The sequence below is a fragment of the Rattus rattus genome, chromosome 3 (assembly GCF_011064425.1).
Source record: "Rattus rattus isolate New Zealand chromosome 3, Rrattus_CSIRO_v1, whole genome shotgun sequence".
NCBI lineage: Eukaryota > Metazoa > Chordata > Mammalia > Rodentia > Muridae > Rattus > Rattus rattus.
The window spans coordinates 185,872,287-185,891,567 of NC_046156.1; the positions used below are offsets into that span (position 1 = coordinate 185,872,287).

At 41.8% G+C, this 19,281-nt stretch overlaps 1 protein-coding gene across 1 annotated transcript; it reads right to left on the reverse strand.

The window, feature by feature from the left end:
• Window positions 1–12,516: 12,516 nt before the first annotated feature.
• On the reverse strand, window positions 12,517–13,825 carry LOC116895657 (phosphoglycerate kinase 1-like). Its single transcript, XM_032896864.1, is given in 2 exon segments — window positions 12,517–13,418; window positions 13,421–13,825. Coding segments are annotated over 2 exon segments (1,251 nt in total). The 5' UTR covers window positions 13,785–13,825; the 3' UTR covers window positions 12,517–12,531.
• Window positions 13,826–19,281: the final 5,456 nt, after the last annotated feature.

Consider the following 19,281-nt stretch of genomic DNA (forward strand, 5'->3'; position numbering starts at 1 on the left):
TATACTTACATATGTAAAACAAATAAATCTAAAAAGAAAAAAAAGAACTAGTCATGAACTAGCTACACAATAGTAGCTAATTTGTAATCTTTCTTTTTCTACTTCTCAGTCATTCTTTTTAAATTTTTTGACATTATGAAATAATTACTTCATTTCTCCTTCCCTTTCTTCCTTGCAAGCCTTCCCATATACCTTCTTTATTCTCTTTCAAATGAATAGTCCCCTTTTTATTACTCATTGTTATATACATATATAGTTGCATGCATATTCACACACACACACACACACACACACACACACACACACACACACACACCCTTCGTAGTTTGTATATAATTGCTTGTATATATTTTTCAGGGTTGACCACTGGTATTCAGTCAGGTCCAGCTGAAGCATTCGCTTAAGAGTTAGTATAAGCTCGGGCACTTTGAACAGTAGAGCGGCCTATGCCACTGGATGCTTGTTGTCTTCTTCTTCTTCTTCTTCTTCTTCTTCTTCTTCTTCTTCTTCTTCTTCTTCTTCTTCTTCTTCTTCTTCTTCTTCTTCTTCTTCTTCTTCTTCTTCTTCTCCTTCTCCTTCTCCTTCTCCTTCTCCTTCTCCTTCTCCTTCTCCTTCTCCTCCTCCTCCTCCTCCTCCTCCTCCTTCCTCCTCCTCCTCCTTCTCCTTTGTACCTTATTATTCTGTATTAAATCAAGCAGCCTAATTCTATATTTGCACAACTATCTGTATTTCAAAAAACCTTCTGCTTGCACAAATCTGTCATATTTGATCTTTGTTCTTATTTTCTTTTTTTAATTGGATATTTTTTTATTTACATTTCAAATGTTATTTCCTTTCCTGGTTTCCCATTCATAAGTCCCCTATCCCACCCCCTTCTTCTATAAGGGTGTTCCCCCTCTCCAACCACGCCCCTGCCCACCCTGACATTCCCCTACACTAAGGGGGTCCAGCCTTCGCAGGACCAAGGGCTTCTCCTCCCATTAGTGACCAACAAAGCCATCCTCTGCTACATATGCAGCTGGAGCAGTGGGTAGGGTTCAAAAGGAATCCTCTTCCCCAGTTCTATCTGCCAGACAAAAGCCAGCATTCCTCAGGACCTTTCAAAACCTGTTTCTACCAAAGGAGCCATTTTCCTTATCACTGGTAGAGGGGTGCTTGGTTACGCGTGGTGCCTATTAGCATACCAAAGCTCATGCTAGTCTCCAAGCTCCCTCAGTATCATGAGCACTTGTTCTACAATTCAAGTTCATGCTGGTCTCCTGACTCTTCTTGCCTCCCCCTCTACCCCAAATTTCCCCAGGTCACAGCCTCCCTCCCCACTCATTCTTCTTAGAGCCCTGTTATTTCAACTATGCTCCCTTGTGGTCTCTCTCTTTGCCCTTTCTTTTGCCTGCTCTTGGTCTTTTCTTTGTCTTCCTCTCTCATTCTCCTCCACCCTCTCCCTCTGCTCTGCTTCTGCTTCTCCCATTGGCCTTGTTTGGTCTACTATGCTTTGTCTCTCTGGTTTGGACTCTTCCAGATGCAGTTACAAGAAAAACCTTTCCCTTGACCATACCATGAGTAGTCATGTTTTCAGTTTATACACTGAGTATTTACTAAATCGCAGACATCATTATTATATTAATTGATGTAATTACCTCCCATAAACGGACAACTGATGCCTAGAGACTTTGAACAATTTGATAAGTGATGCACTTAGGTCTGAATACTAATAGGTTCTGACCATCAGAGTTCACACCCTTCAGAGTTAAGATCATGAGAATCAAAATGTACAGAAAGGACTTTGAAAAGCATATGATAGTTAGATATGAGTAATATAAAAGAGATTACCGAAATGACTGGTGGACTAACAGTAAACAGTTGGAATTTTCTGAACTTATTTTGTTAAGACTTCCATAGTTTAGTGATAAGAAATATAGGGCTTAGCAGTGTGTGTCAAGCATAAGAAGTACCGCTTGTTCAGCGTTCCTTAGGAAATAGACTATGAGATGTGTTGTGTGTAAGTTACGTGAGTTTTCTCTGGAAAGACCTCTGATAGAAATTAAGAAAACAGCAAGGAAAAGGGGTGGTCCTGACTGAGATCTTGCCCAGTTTTACTGGGGGCTGAGATGGCATTTCTAAGTTCCAAGTTCAGGCTGGAGGGAAGCAGGTTTAGTGTTTCCAGTTAGTTAGCTAGGGGCCATGGGCTGTACCCCTGTGAGGAGGGTAACTGTGGTAAAGCACTTTCCCATCAGCGGAGGGAATTCCCAGTGGAAACCACGCTTATGAGCCATAGGCAGCTGGCATCCTCATTGGCTGCAAGATGAACCTGTGGACATGAAGAGAGTCCTTGGTAAAGTAACCTGCCATCCACTTTACCACCCCTAGGGAAAAAAAATGAGAAAAGTCCCGGACAGACAACTGACTAAAGGAAAAATTATGAATGCCAAGGAGAACTGACATAAAATAAAATCCTGACAAAAAATGTCAATTATAATAACCATATTCTATCAAATTGGCACAGATTTAGCAATATTCAGCTTATGTTGAACAACGAAGTGTGTCCCAAGATAAGCATATATTTTATGAAATGATTTGTTTGGAAATAATTCAAACATGAAAATTGCAAGTACTAATGAGTACTTTTTTCCTCTACTCCTAGCACTTTGCATACTGTGCTTTCTCTCTCCTCTATGTTTATCTATATAATCTAGATCATAAGTTACTACCTATAAACAAATTGCTACTAATGAGTAATAATGAATCAACCAATTTCTTCAGAATCAACCTCAGCATTTCAATGCTAATTTAAATCCCTCTATTTTTTCTGTATCCTGATACAAAATTTTATTTTTCTTTTCTGTTTCTTCAGGTATAAAGTAGACATAATGGTAATTACTGGTTTGTTTGCTTGTTTGTTTTTTGTATTTAAACTAGATACTCCACACTTGAGTCAGCGCTTGAAGGTCTCAGTAAATGTTTTTAGCTGTTATTTACTCTTATCAGTACTGGCTGTCAGAAGTCAAGGTTGTACTAAAGGAGTTGCTGTGAGCCCACAGAGCTTAACATAGCACCTTGGATGTGGTGGATCCTTAGTAATTATTCGGGATTGATTTACTTACTTATACACATTCATTCAAACAGGGGACAGGGAACAAAAGATGCTCAAGGCTGGGAGATTTGTTACTCCTTCCTAAATGACTCATTAGCTCATGAAATCAGAGTTTTTCCAAGAAATTCCCTTTTCTCCCCTGCTCTTTGACCCTCCATATGATTGTTTGGGCTGAGCATCCTATCTGCCATACAATATTCTATCAAAAACCAATAAAACCTGTAAAATTGTGGGGAGGGAATTTTATGGTGTGTTAGGACTACAAATGCCATAAAGGAAGCCATGATATCTTAGGAAATGTTTGCCACCTCTGCTGGCCTCTTGCAGGTGGCTACTCTCCTTTATATCCTGTGGAAATGGGGACACCAAAGACATGTGGACATAGTCACCCTGGAACATTATTGTCAGGAGGCCGGGGATTTCAGGCAAGGCACAGCAGGAGAGAGTGGTGCATACAGGCAGAAAACACTTATGTTCAGAGAATACAAGGAATATTCTATGTAGATGAATCAGGGGCTCAAGTTTGCTTAGCAACTGTTTCTGATTGATGGTGGATGAAAGAGAGAGTTAGTAGTCCAATTTGTTGGATCTAAAGACAGAGTACACTAGTAATTTTCAATCTGTGGGTTGAGACTCTCTTGGGGCGGGGGGTCACATGTCACATATCAGATATCCTGAAAATCAGATATTTGTATTGTGATTCATAACAGTAGCAAAATTATAGTTATAAAGTAGCAATAAAATAATTTTATTGTTGGGAGTCACCACAACATGAAGAACTATATTAGAGCATAAGGAAGATGGAGAACCATTGGGCCACACAAACCAGGGCACCTCCTAGGACCAGTGAGGGTTGGAATCTACCTGGAGTTTTTTGTTCACTTCTGCTTCCCTCTAAGGCTTGATCACTGGCTCCTAGCTTCTGCTTATTGCTCATTCTGGATTGTGTTTCTTACTAGCACACGACCATTGAGAGGTCAGCCCCAGCCATGCTCTTAGAGACAGCACCAAGAAGCTCTCAATCCTCTGAAAGAATCCTTGGGGAAGGGCACTGGCCTGGCTAGGACTGTTAATACTAGAGAACTGAGATGAGACAAATGAATGGAAGTAGAAGTCAGTGATACAACTGCTGGCTGAAGTGGACCATAAGGGGAAGAAGATGTGAGAAGACGTCAGAGCTAGAAATGATTGCTTATCTAAAACACTCATTATTCCCTGGAGCTGCCAGAAGGGATATATAGCTCTGTCAATGCCTTGATTGGAGGGTTTTGACCTTCAGAATATTAAAAAACAATTTTTGTGTGTTTATGGTAATCTATCAGCTATAGTGAGTTACCATACTATAGATCATCTCATTTTATAGTGACTCCCTTTCCCAGCATCTGCCACACACTGAGAGGTTTGTGTCTTCTTTTTCACAGTATTTAACTATAAATGTGTCAGAATATGTATGGTCCTCTTTACCAAGTCTATTCCTTTCTTCTTCTTTTAATCAGAAAAGATTTCATATACTATATTAAAATAATGGTTTCTCCTCTCCCAAGTTCTTCCAGAGTCTCCCTACTTCTCCAACTACCTGACTCCTTACCTTTTTTCTTTCTCTCTTTAGAAGACTGTTGGGGTAGTGTTTGTGAGCCACTTCCCTAACTAGATGCTGATAATTCAAGGGAAGAGGCTGTTTCCTTCCTTGTCTCCAATAACACTGCTCAGATTTTGATACATTTTAATAAATTTATCAAATATTTGTTAGCTGGAAGGAAGGCATAAACTTATATATTATCACATAATGATGCCTAATTAATAAGTACATTGAAGTATATTTACACCATATATGTAATATCTGGAGTCAATCTAAAAGGAAAAATTCCCTACCTGGATCCCAAATCCTAGGACTCCAAGATCTTCATCCTGTAATCTCCCCTCATTCAGGAAACATCACAGGACCAGAACATAAGAATAGTCAGTGGTAGAAGCTTTTTCTAAAGAGGATGTGGTGTGGAAATTCAGGAATACAGCTGTGGACTTTGAACTCCAGGATGGTTGTAGCCTGGAGTGGTGAGTTGTGGGTGGCCCTCTGTGTAGAGAGCCTACTAAGATGATCCCAGGATAATCTCTCAGCTCAACTTCCTTACTTTGCTAGTATGTGTGAATGTCTCCCTTGCCATATTCATAGGTTCTGAAGATTGGAATGTGAAGACCTTCCGTATGAGCCACTACTTTCCTATTACAGAGGGCCAGATTGTCTTGAAGCTCTCCTTTAAGTAGGAAATTCCTTGGGTCGATTGCCTCCGTGTCAGCATGATTTGTTTCATTTAATTACTCGCTCTGCCTCTGTGCTCTCATTGTGCTTCATTGTGCTCAGTGAAGAGACATTTTTGTGGAGTTCCAATGCCTTCTGTGTATCTTGACCTTTGGGTTGCTGGAGAAGAAGTCATGCGGAGGAATTAGAATAAGACGTGCCTGCCAAGGCTTTCCAAACCCAGGATCTCTTTGTGACAGACAAACCTAACAGTAATTGAAGGGAATTTTTGTCTCCTATTCAATCAGAAACCAAGCCCGAGACTACAAACTCACTCTTTTCCTCTTAAATCATGGCTCATCTGTGGCAATGCAGCCTGAACTCTAGCCATGAAGGAATACACTCTTCACTGCTGTGGCTTGGAAAGTGTGGGCGAGTATAAGACAGAGATGGCCCCAAAAGACAAAGTGGATGAGTGGAGAGCTGAATAATCAGGGTTTGATCCTTCACCATATGTGTAAATAAGGAGAAGCATCGGAGGTCAGATAATGGCAGATGACAGAGCCTTTTTGTTGCTGGCATTAGGCTCTGAAATAAAATCTGTTTTTATATTGCTTAAGCATTCACAGTGAGCTATTGCTTTGGTCACTTAAAATTAGATTGGTTTTCCCTGAGTCCAAACTAGGCAATCTGGGGCTGAGGGAAAGTTGAGGGACTCTGGCTTAGGACTAAAAATTTGGTTGGAAATATGATTCTACAGTTGGCGTTTATAAGCACCCCCACCCCCACCCTTCCCCAGTCTGGATTTAAACAGCCTTGTTCTTACTGCGAGTTGCCTACCCAGCAGAATTCCCTGACATCTTACTTCCTAACAGAATTCTGTTCAGTTTTGCTAGACATCCATCTTGCTGTCTAGCAACCTCGGGTCTTCAGGTGATGCCAGGTTCTATGCTCAGCTCTGGGAAGGTGAAGCTGGCTGGGGGTCCTGTGTAATCAGTAGTTGGTTACAGGATGTATGCGTGAGCCGGATCTAGCTGATGAGACGCAGAGTTTGGAGGAAATTGTACAGAACCTAATTTGCTTTTGAAAGCAATGCACATGTCCCAGTTTTTACCTCTGTAGACGAGAATAAAGAAGCAGGCCTCTCCGAACATCACTGACGACAATTTTACTAGCAAAAGAAACAAACAAAAGCAAACAAGAAAAACCTAGTGTGGCAAGCACTCTCCTCTGGTGGTGAGGAGCAAGAAAGGGAAGACAAGAACCTGTTACTTGGTCAGAGCAGCATCTTACGATGACTGAATTTTCATTTCAATATATAAGCTAATCTGAAGGTCGTTTTCACACTACATATTTTTTCATAAGTCCCGTGTGTTTTCATACATGTAGCACATCTCAGTTCAGCTAGCCACCCACACATCAAGTGACTAGCAGTCTTGTGTGTCCTGCACCTGTGTCACTGCTGGGTTGGGCCAGGATGGATTATGCTGAAATGTTCCCACAAATAGAATTTATTCCCTGTCTTCGCTATTAGTTCTAAGGCTGTGAAGAGATACCATGACCAAGGCAACCCCCTTAAAAAGGCATCTAACTAGGAGGTTACGTCCAGTTTCAGAGGACTAGTCCATAAGCATGATGGCAATAGGCTAAGACCTTATATGCTGATCCTCAGGCATCAGACAGAGGAGAAAAAGAGCAAGGCTGCGCCCAGTAGTAGGCTTTTGGAACTTCAAAGTCTACCCCTAATGATTCGCCTTCTTCTGCAAGGCTAAGCCTCCTAATCCTTCCTAAACAGGACAAAAGGGAACCAAACATTTACGTGGATAAGCCTGTGGGGGCCATTCTCATTCAAACCACCACACCCCACCTTGACTTGAATTCTGAATTGCTATCTTTTGCCCTAAGAACATACCACCTGCCGTTCTCTCAGTAGTTCAGGCTTGCCTCCTCCATTAGAATGGCTTAAGAACGTGGCCAGAATTAACTTTCTTCCCTCCCACCCTCCCCCAAACTCCCAAGTTCTCATTTAAGTAAGCTGTTTATAGATATAAGCAAGTATTTGAATGAAAGTTTGCATGATATTGATACAGAGACAGGCAGGTAGATCAGTGGAATAGAATTGAAGACCCAGAAATGAACCCACACACCTAAGGTCACTTAATCTTTGACAAAGGAGCTAAAACTATCCAAGGGAAAAAAGACAGCATTTTTAACAAATGGTGCTGGTTCAACTGGAGGTCGGCATGTAAAAGAATGCAAATCAACCCATGTTTATCACCATGTACAAAACTCAAGTCCAAGTGAATCAAGGACCTCCACATCAAACCAGATACACTCAAACTAATAGAAGAGAAAAGTGGGGAAAAGCCTTGAACACATAGGCACAGGGGAAATTTTTCTGAATAGAACACCAATGGCTTATGCTCTAAGATCAAGAATCCACAAATGGGACCTCAGAAAACTGCAAAGCTTCTGTAAGGCAAAGGACACTGTCAATAGGACACAATAGCAACTAACAAATTGGGAAAAGATCTTTACCAATCCTACATTCGATAGAGGGCTAATATCTAATATATACAAAGAAGTCAAGAAGTTAGATTCCAGAGACTCAAATAATCCTATTAAAAATTGGTCTAGAGAGCTAAACAAAGAATTTTCAACTGAGGAATACCAAATGGCTGAGAAGCACCTAAAGAAATGTTCAACATCCTTAGTCATCAGGGAAGTGCAAATCAAAACAACCCTGAGATTCCACCTCACATCAGTCAGAATGGCTAAGATCAAAAACTCATGTGACAACAGATGCTGATGAGGATGTGGAGAAAGAGGAACACTCCTCCATTGTTGGTGGGATTGCAAGCTGGTGGAACCACTGTGGAAATCCATCTGACGGTTCCTGAGAAAATTGGAAATAGTTCTACCTGAGGACCCAGCTATACCACTCCTGGGCATATACCCAAAAGATGCTCCAACATGTAACAAAGACACATGTTCTTCTATGTTCATAGCAGCCTTATTTATAATAGCCAGGGTGTTGAGGTTGGAGTGGGTGGGTGGGAGTGGGAGAATTCTCATCGAAGCAGGGGAGGGTATGAGGTATGGGAGAGGGGGACAAAGGGGATAACATTTGAAATGTAAATATATAAAATATCCAAGAAAAATATAATTTAAAAAAGATATATATATATACACACACACATATATATATATGTATGTATATATATGAAAGTTGTTCATTGAGATTTCTATCATCAAAGTGAACCATTTCTTTCTTATATTAAGCTGAAAAATGTTTCCAAGTTCTCTTTTACCCAACCCACTCACTAACTTTGGTGAATACTTCTTTTTGGTCAGAATGTTTTCTTCTCTTGGCTTCTGTGACAATAACTTCTCCCAGCTCTTATATTTCTATGATCTTTTCTTCCTTGGGATCCTGCATTTTTCTGCTTTTTCTTCTCTTTTACCCAACCCACTCACTAACTTTGGTGAATACTTCTTTTTGGTCAGAATGTTTTCTTCTCTTGGCTTCTGTGACAATAACTTCTCCCAGCTCTTATATTTCTATGATCTTTTCTTCCTTGGGATCCTGCATTTTTCTGCTTTTTCTTCTCAATGGTGACAGCCTAGTGTTTGCATCTGACATTTTCCTGTGCGTAGTGCTCTCCATATTCACTGCTTGTGATTTTTGCCAATCCATGAGTTAGCCATAATTTGTATGTGAATGTTTCCCAGATAATATTTGTGCAGCACACACTTATCTCCAGGTCCACATATGGACTGTAGGTAATGAACTTTTGTGGCTGTCCTTCAGGTACATTAGTGATACAATTCTGAAATTCAACTCCTTCCTTTTCCTTCTCTAGATTGGACCCTCTCCATCCTTGTTGCCTTCTTCAACATGGTTCCACCAACCATTCAACTGACCAAGTCTAAAACTTGTCATTCTGAGGCGGATTTCTCTTCATCTCTTCCACATTTGGTAACCAATAACTGCTTCAGATTCAATTAATATTATATTTCTACTGAATCTCTTGTTGCCCTCTGTCCCATCACTGCTGCTTTGTGTTTTCTCAGCTCCTTAACTTCTAGTTTCTTCTCTTCAGCTTCTCCCCACTCTGCTGAGTCTCTCCTACTATGTTGAGTCAATCTTTCCCTACGTGTTTCTAGTCATTTCTTTGTGTCTTTTCTGAAAGGTAAACTCCTAAACACTGGGTACAAGGTCCTTGTGACCTGGCTTTACTTTCCTATTTCTTTCTCCCTATACTTATATCATGTTCTATTCATGCAAACCTCAAAGTTCCCATTTGTCTTCTGTGTTTTTGCATGTGCATGTGATAGCCTTTCCCTCTATCTTTCCTTGTCTTGCTCTATTCTAGGAATTCTTAAATGTTTAATGTAAAATCAAACCAAACCAAACCAAACAAACAAAACTCCTTTAAACCATAGGAATTACTATGGAGACCCCAAAATTCTGTTTGGAAGAAGTTATGCCTATACATAAATAAGACATTTTTAAAGTAAGATTTTCATTGATATAATTTAGTTAAAAATAATGACAACATATTTTATGAAAATGAATACATTGATATGATAAAACAAGTTAGAGAAGAGGGGTATTACTTTACAACGTTGAACTTATCTTCAATATTTAATTTCTAGAAGATAGCAGACTTGCTGTTTATTAGACTTTTGGCTAACACCAAGTGAGACACTGGCGTCTCCTGTCTACTTCTGAATTAAGTGTCTGGAATTTTTGTTTGTTTGGCACACATGAAAAAGATCTGGCCTCAAAGAAATATTTAGAATATCAACTTATTAGGACTACTGAAAGAGTGTCACAAACTGAGTGTCTTAAACAGCACGAAGGCATTGCCTCTGCTTCAGGTATCAGCAGGACTGTGCTCTCTCTGAAGGTAGCAAGGAGAGATCATTCTTTTTCTTAGCTCCCAAGAAACTGATGGGGTGTGCCAAACTTAACCCCAGCTTTTAAGATATCCAGGAAGGCCTTATTTCCAAAGAAGGTTACGTTCTGATGTACCTGAGTTTGACATATCACCAGGCATTTGGGGGCATCTATAATTAAACACATGACAATCTGAAAGGTGGAATATCTTTGTAAGAATGTCTCAGTGCTAGCCTGCGCTCACATTTTGAGAAGTACTTTGCAACCCACGTTTTGTGTCCAAGCTTAGAAGTCATTGCTTGGTTCTTTCTGGTCCAAACACATTTTAGTGATTCTCTGTGTATTCCCTGAGCTTCCCCCCATTACAGCATTTTAATGTATGGTCTTAGGGGAGACTTAGGGCATCTCTTTCCTTTGTTAAATATAACCAAAAGATTCATCATCACAAATCAGAGTTAAAAATTATTTTGAGCAATATGGAAAAAACTATAATTTATATTGATATTTGTAGGCTTTCCTTTTTCTCATTTATTCACGAACCTTCTAAATTATCTTTGAGAGATATTTAAAATAGTTCTGCCCTCAAGCTAGACATCCTCCTGCCATGGGCTTCCCCACTTCGAGACTGTAGGTGTGTCACCATGCCTAACGTTAACCATTTTTAGAGGAGAAGATGAAGGGGGTGGTCCAAAGTGCAATCATCAAATGTCACCGAAGACCCTCATCCATCTTCGTCACTACTTCCTAACCTGAATGTTTGTTGTTTCTACAAAACCAAGATCCCCAATTTATAGCGTTCTTTCCAACAAGGCCTTATTTGCCTCTCACTCACTAGGCTCTTACAGTTGCCAAGATTCTGAGGAGTCGGTGTTGTGCAGAGCCATGGAATCCTGGAGCTGGAAGAACTGTTAGAGATCACCTATCCTACAGGTGAGACTCAAAAGCTCAAGGAGATTTAAGGTGACCTGCACAGCCTATCTCCATGTCACGTCCTCAGTGCAAACAGTTCTTGTTCATCTGCAATGTTGACAATACCCCATCTGCTTCTTAACAGGGTCATCGAGAGTATCAAGCAGTGTCTTCTAAACTTGGTTAATTGTTGAAATACTCTCTTTCAGGGTTTGGATTTTTCAGGTGTGAAGTGAGGACAAGATACTGTACTTTTAACAGGCTCAGATAATTACAATGGTTGGGTTAATCTGGAAAGCTCTACAAACTCAGAGACCCAGTTACTAGCATTATGCATCCTAGCTACATCTCAGGCTAATGGACTGTGCCACTCTAGGAAATGGAGTTTTTCGAGTTTAAATTGGTCCACTCGAGGCCAGTAAAACAACAGCAGCTATCTTGTATGAAAAACTGGAAGTATAGAAACAGAAGTGGCTCAAACTCAGAAGACTCCAAAGTTAGTATTTGTCAGAATAGAAACGCCTAGCATAACCACTGAACTGGATGTGTAGTTTCTTTCCAGGGGCTGGAGAACCATACCCCTTACCGAGAGGGGCTGGTTTTGTTTAGGACATTTTCTTGCTGAACCATTTCAGGTAGAAGGTGAAAAAGGAACTGGAGCGTTACTCAACCACTATTCTGCATTAGGAATGAAGGAGAAGAACTGGGGGTGGGGATAGGGGGTGGCGCATGCTTTTCATCCCAGCCCTTGAGAGGCAGAAGCAGGCAGATCTCTGTGGCTTGCAGGCCAGTCTAGTTTACAGAGAGTTCCAGAGTTACACAGAGAAACTCTGTCTCAACAAAACAAACAAACAAACAAACAAACAAACAAACAAACATCAGGAATGATAGGAGCTTGAATTTAATAGAGGAAAAAGTAGAGAAAGACCTCAGCAGGGAAACAATACCACCATGTTCAAGAAGGCATTTCATATTGAATCTACCCTCCCACCCCCCAGTGGGCATCTTTATTATTTAATAGATCATCAACTTCTCCAAACCTACAGCTGGAATCTCACTGTATTTCCATGCTGTCATGAACAGTGACAAAGCTAACCAGAGGCTATATACAGCGAAGAGAGCTAAGCTGTTACAGCTCACTTCCTTTCACAGGCAGAATATAAATAGATGCCCTCTACAATGCACAATGGTTTTAGTCACTAAGGAATTTAAATGGGATCTTGAACGTAGACGAATCCCAATGCAGTAAAGACGAGCTGAGATGCTGTGCAACTGCTTAGGGTTCCTCATGCTGTGTCTTGGCCACTAGCTGCACTATCACCAGATGGAGATGCGGAAAACACTAGGTTGACTTAGGGGCTGTGCACAGGAACCAAAGGCAGGAAAATACTAAACATTGCTAAGAGCATCCACCCCAGGAAGGACTTTACCTTCCAGGAGCTCTAGACTGGCACTGCCCCCCGTGCTCACATGGCTGACTTTATCCTCTGTGTTCCATTTGGCACAGCAAGTGGCAGTGTTTCCACCACCTATGATAGTGATGCAACCCCTAGAAGTGGCTGTCACCACCTCATCCATGAGGGACTTGGTTCCCCTGGCAAAGGCTTCCCATTCAAATACCCCAACAGGACCATTCTAGACAATCTGCTTAGCTCGAGCCGCAGCCTCAGCATATTTCTCACTGCTCTCAGTACCACAGTCCAAGCCCAGCCAGCCAGCAGGTATACCAGAGGCCACAGTAGCTTGGCCAGTCTTGGCATTGTCATCAAATTTGTCAGCAGTGACAAAGTCAACAGGCAAGGTAATCTTCCCACCATTTTTCTCAGCTTTGGCCATGAGCTCTTTGACAATCTTGGCTCCCTCTTCCTCATACAGAGATGTGCCAATCTCCATGTTGTTGAGCACCTTAAGGAAGGTAGAAGCTATTCCACCACCAATGATCATCGCATTGACTTTGTCTAGCATATTATTGATCAGCTGGATCTTGTCTGCAACTTTAGCTCCTCCCAAAATAGCCAGGAAGGGTCGCTCTGGACTCTCCAAAGCCTTGGTGAAGTAGTTCAGCTCCTTCTTCATCAAAAATCCACCAGCCTTCTGTGGCAGATTCACACCCACCATGGAGCTGTGGGTTCTGTGTGCGGTCCCAAAAGCATCATTGACATAGACATCTCCAAGTTTGGACAGGGAGGCTTGGAAAGCATCAATTTTAGCTGGCTCGGCTTTAACCTTGTTCCCAGAAGCATCTTTTCCCTTCCCTTCTTCCTCTACATGGAAGTGAGGTTCTCCAGGAGGATGACAGTCCTAGCCGCTGGGTTGGCACAGGCATTCTCTACTTCTGAGCCCACACAATCCTTCAAGAACAGAACATCCTTGCCCAGCAGAGATTTGAGTTCTGCAGCAACTGGCTCTAAGGAGTACTTGTCGGGCATGGGCACACCATCAGGACGGCCCGGGTGGCTCATAAGCACAACTGACTTGGCTCCATTGTCCAAGTAGAATTTGATGCTTGGAACAGTAGCCTTGATTCTTTGGTTATTCGTTATCTGGTTGTTCTTCATAGGAACACTGAAGTCCACCCTCATCACGACCTGCTTCCCCTTCACGTCCAGCTTGTCCAAAGTCAGCTTGTTAGAAAGCAACATTTTGGCAACACCGTGAGGTTGAGAGGCCCAGAGGAGAGGAAGAGGAGTCATAACTGAATCTTTAGCTGGTGCTGCTAAAACATTTCTTTCTTCCTCAGACTCTTAAGGAATTCAGCGTCTGTTTTGTGGACTTAGGACAGAAGAGATATATTTATTCAGTTAGATAGGACTCTGATAGGTCATGTAGAATTAAAAGTAGATCAAACCAACTCAATGGAAGCTCTGCTCAGAGGATACCCACAGACTACAGGGTTGATAGGCATCCGGTGCACACAGAGCATGCCTTTGTAGTTCATCATTTTGTCTTGAAGCATGTGCTGATTCCCTAAGAATGTCCTAAATGGTCTATACTCAACGTTTCCTTATAAATTTCAAATTTCCTCTGCTTAACTATTTTTTTTTAAATTTTAATTAGATGCCCCATGTGTTTCTTTGCTAAATCTGGAAATCTTACCAGAAGACCACAATTGCTCTTAAAATTTTGTAGGAGTCTTGCTGACAGCATTTGCAAATGGTAACTGGGTTGCCAGATAACCTTATCCACACTCTCCAGACAGGCTGATTCCAGTCAGCCCAATTCAATATCTTTGAACTGTGCCTCATTATACACCCATCTGGAAGTGTATGAAAAACCATGCTCAGGTCATATCTCCAAATTTCTAACCTATATGATGTGGTGTGAAGATCAGTCTTGGTATTGGTAAATGCATTCAGGAATGGAGGGCCCTGGCCAGGTCAGAAATACACGCCAAATAGAAACCGATCTCATTATTTTCTGCTGTATAGTTCTACATTTGCAGGAGCAAATGGCAAAGGTCTCCAGAATCTATTGTGTTAGGTTTTCCCAAAGAAACAACACATCAGTGGGAGTTGTATAGTGAGAATTTTATTGCAAAGAACTGGTTTATATGGTTGTGGCCATGAGGAGGGCAAGTTGAAAACTCCAAAGAAAGACAGGGATATGATCTGAGGCTGTGTGTTCCTGGCAGAATGACTTTAGGGAAGCCATTATGCTGCACTGAAGGTTGTTGAACAGTGTTCATGAGGCTGCCCAGATGATCTCCTTTACTGAAAGGCAGCTATTAATGATTTTACTCCTCACAGTTGCTAAATAGCTTCACAGAACACTATGGTGATTTGAATAGGTTGGGCTCCCATAGACTCATGTGTTTGAATGTTGGAATAGGTGTGACCTTGTTGGAGGAAGTGTGCCACTGTGTAGGCAGGCTATGAGGTCTCCTAGTGCTCAAGTTTCATCTGGTGCTGAGGGAAGCCTCCTGGATGACTGTGGACTGCAGTCTCCTCCTGGTTGCCTTCAGATCAAGATGTAGAAATCTTGGCCCTATCTCCAGCGCCATTCTAGCCTATGTGTTGCACGCTTCCTCCCGTGATGATAATAAACTAAGCCTCTGAAACTGTAAGCCAGCCCCAATTAAATGTTTGCCTTTATCTGAGTCGTCACGGTCATAATATCTCTTCACAGCCATAAAACACAAACTGAGACAAACACCTAGATTTGGTGTCAGGTTGAACAGTTGGGGGTCAAGAGCCCAGCCAGGCTGATGCAGGAAAATGACCATCCCACTTCTCACTTAGAATTCTTTCCTAAAAGTCACCTGCAGCTCTGTTGAGCAGGGACTATTCACAGCAGAAATACATTGAGAAATTTCGTTTAAGGTGACTGATTTGTTTGTCACTCTTCTCGTTGAAATGACACAGGGGTGGCTGGAAACTCAGACTTGGCACCTGTCTTCCTAGCTCCCAGTGGGAAGATTTAGCGGAAGAAAGAAGAATAGAGAAGGAGTTAAAGGATGAAGAGCCAAGTCCCCCTCAGAACCTGGGGACTATAGAAGGAACCAGGGCATGATAGAAAGTAGAGATCCATTTATAATCTTGCTCGAACAGCTGGGTGTGAGGCTCTGGTTCAGTGTTTTATTTAAAATGCACTTATGGTGCCTTTCTTAAGTGCACAGGTGCTGCTAATGAAGTCGAGGTTGCGAGGTGTGATTTCTCTCTGAGTCATTTAGCTTCAACGCTTCCCAAGAACAGATTGTACCCTTAACCGTGTGCAGTCCACAGCTGTTGGGTATGGAGGAATGCAAAGCCCAAAGCGGAAGTTGTTCTTAATATTAATAACCAAAAGATCTTCCATATTCACAGCCTCCTGATTCTGTGTGGCTCTTGCAACTGAAAATTTTCCTGGGTCAAGAATTAGGACCCAATAATAGTTGTGTCTGACTCAGTCATAGGTCAGGCAAGCCCCAGTCTCCTTCCCAGCAAAATTATGAAAGTGCTGAACATGGGGGACGGTCTCTTCTAGCCCAATGGCTTTCAGATTCTAAAGAGTAGTGTTCCAGACCTGTAAGTGAAGTGAGCAGGATAATTGGTTGGTCCTGCAGATTTCCTGGAGCCCTGTGTTTGTGGTCAGAATGGTCCCTGTTCCTCATGGGAAAGAAAGCTGGATGTTGCTGGCTTTACTTCATATTTGAACAATACAGCCATAGTCTAAACCTGAGACACTTTTCAGCAGGAAAACGGTGTGCTTTTAAGAACTGGCCTAGAACAATGCATGCAAGTTGGAACAAAGAAATTCAAGGTCACCTTGGTTATCAGCAAGGGAATTTCACAGAATGGTTTGAATCAGGGGCCTGATTTAATTCTTTCTGATTTCTCTAACGAATGTGGTGAAACAGAGCAAATTTATTTGTATTGCTGAAGAGAAGGACATTCTTTTGTCAAATATTAAATGAAGGACAGAAAAGAGTCTAAAATCAAGGATACATGTAGACGATGATGAGAATAAGCTAGCGAAGAGACAGCAAGGAGGGCACCGAGCCTGTGAATTGCCAGCATCAGATAACCAATAGCTATAGTAACAGGAAGGAGAAATGCAACCCACTATGGGTATTCAGTAGCAGGAAGGAGAAATGTGACCTACTATGGGCATTCAGTAGCAGGAAGGAGAAATGCAACCTACTATGGGCATTCAGAAGAATATAATAGCGACAAATGATGAATAAACAGAGACTTGTGTGATGGTTGCTAGTAAAAATGTCACAACATAGTGAGTTTAAATGCAGGCTCATTTCTGCAGCGCAGTTTACTGTTCTGCCGCAGGAAACAAGATCTCAACTCTGAACCTTGCGATCCTGCACTTGTTTCTTCTCAAAATAGAAGCCCTTCATAGCTTTCTCAGCTGAATGCCCTCATGTAGAGCCGGGCTTGTCTGAGAGCAGAATTGGACAAATGTTTCTGGAGATATTTGGTCCTGAGGTTGTGTCATTAGCATTGTAAAGCATATCTAATTTACCTAATGGATTATAATGTCTTGGAAATGGCTGTAACGATCTATTTACACAGAATGCCTGAGTGCACAGACCATTTGTATAAGTAAGCAATTATGTTCCCTGCTGTCAGGATATTTTTGGTCTGTAGATCAGTTACCTGATGCCTTTAGTCTATGGCATTAATTTGGGTAGTGATTATATCCTGTGCATTATAAATCTTCAACTAATCATTTATGAAGAGCAGCTGCTTGAGTCTTGGCTATTTCTGCCTAGACCTAAAAGCAAGTCTGTAAACTTCAGTTTTAAGTTAGGGAGTGGCATTGCAGATCCAAAGAACACGCCCAGGTCCATTTTATATGCAGTGTTGAATGTGTGTGTGTGTGTGTGTGTGTGTGTGTGTGTGTGTGTGTGTGTGTGTGTATGCGTGTGCATGTGTGTTTTTCATTTTCTGGGAAAAAGAAACATTTCAGATCATAACTACACAGTCAATGCCAGGGACCACGTCTGAATATATTCCTTTTCTTGTCACCTTTCTCCTCAGCCTGGGGTTTTCCATTGCCTGTGACTTTTAGGCTTGTCTCACCAGTCAGTCACTCTTCCTTTCTGTCTGTCTCTAGTGTCTCCTGGAGGTGGATGGATACTTTGCAGATCTCTGTTCTAGGATACAACACAGGTTACTTTTCCACTGTGTCTCACTGTTGCCCTGCAAAAGAACAAGCTGACCTAACTGGAAACAGATTCACTCCAGGATTCACTTCTGATGGCGTTAGATCCTTGCAGGCCTGTCATTCATATGATATTTCCTTATTCTAATTCCTTCTGCCTCTAGCACCCGTCTTTGATGATTTATTCATTCACTTATTCATACTCTATCTTGTTTGTAAAGGATCTTAATATTTTACAAGTATGTATGATCAAGAAAAAAGTAAGAAATACAAGTAAGGGGAAAATGAAGTATGATGTATTAAGGTGGTTTAGATGCCAGAGGATATAGCATAAGGTTCTAGGCCAGTGGTTCTTAACCTTTCCAATGCTGTGACCCTTTAATTCATTTACTCATGTTGTGAGCAACCATAAAAATTATTTTTGTTGCTACTTTATAACTGTAATTTTTCTATTGTTAGGAATCACAATGTAAATATCTTTGTTTTCCAATGATCTAAGGTGACCCATGTGAAAGGGTCATTTGACCCCTAAAGGGGTGGAGACCCACGGACTGAGAACCTCTGTTCTAGGCTGTTGTCAAAGTAGACTATGATTTGTGCCTTAAACTTCTTAACCACCAGTAAGGAAAAGTGTGACCTTCATAAGAGTTCCAAGATTTCTTCGACAAAGGCAAGCCAGTCAAATAGGTAGAACACAGTTGTTTACCGTACTGAACTAGAACAATTCCCCTGTGTCCTTAGCAAGAAGACACTGAGATAGGCTGAAAGGCGATTTTGCTAATCTTCTTGCCCCTCATTATCCAGAGTCTTGTAATTGGCACACACTTTCTGCTTGAGTTCTTATTTTTTGTATCTGCTAAGAGTTTTATTATTTAATTATGGAGCCTCCACAGGACCAAGGGACTCCCCTCCCATTGATGTCATGGCCATCCTCTGCTACATAGGCAGCTGGAGGCATGGGTCCCTCCAAGTGTACTCTTTGGTTGGTGGTTTAGTCCCTGGGAGCTCTGGGAGGTGGGGTCTGGTTGGTTGATATTGTTGTTCTTCCTATGGGGTTGCAAACCCCTCCAGCTCCATTCAGTCCTTCCCCTAACTCCTCCATTGGGGATTCCTGTGCTCAGTCTGATGGTTGGCTGTGATCATTCACATCTGTATTGGTCAAGCTCTGGCAGAGTCTCTCAGGGCACAGCTATCCCAGGTTCCTATCAGCAAGTGCTTCTCGGCATCAACAATAGTGTCTGGGTTTGGTGTCTGCAGATGGGATGGGTCCTTGAGGGGCAGGATTGGGTGTTGGAGGAGATGGAGGAGAAGTACAAAGGGTCAGGAAATTGAACAGAGGCATGTAGCAGTGAGGGACAGGGAACTGGCAGTAGCCACTAGAAAGTCCCAGATGCCAGGGAAGCAAGAGGTTCCCAGGACCCAACAGGGATGACATTAGCCAAAATACCCAGCAAAAGGAAGATAGAACCTGTAGAGACCAAACCCAGTGGTTAGGCATGGCCCCCGCTTGAGGGATGGTGCCACCCATCTCAAAAATATTAGCCC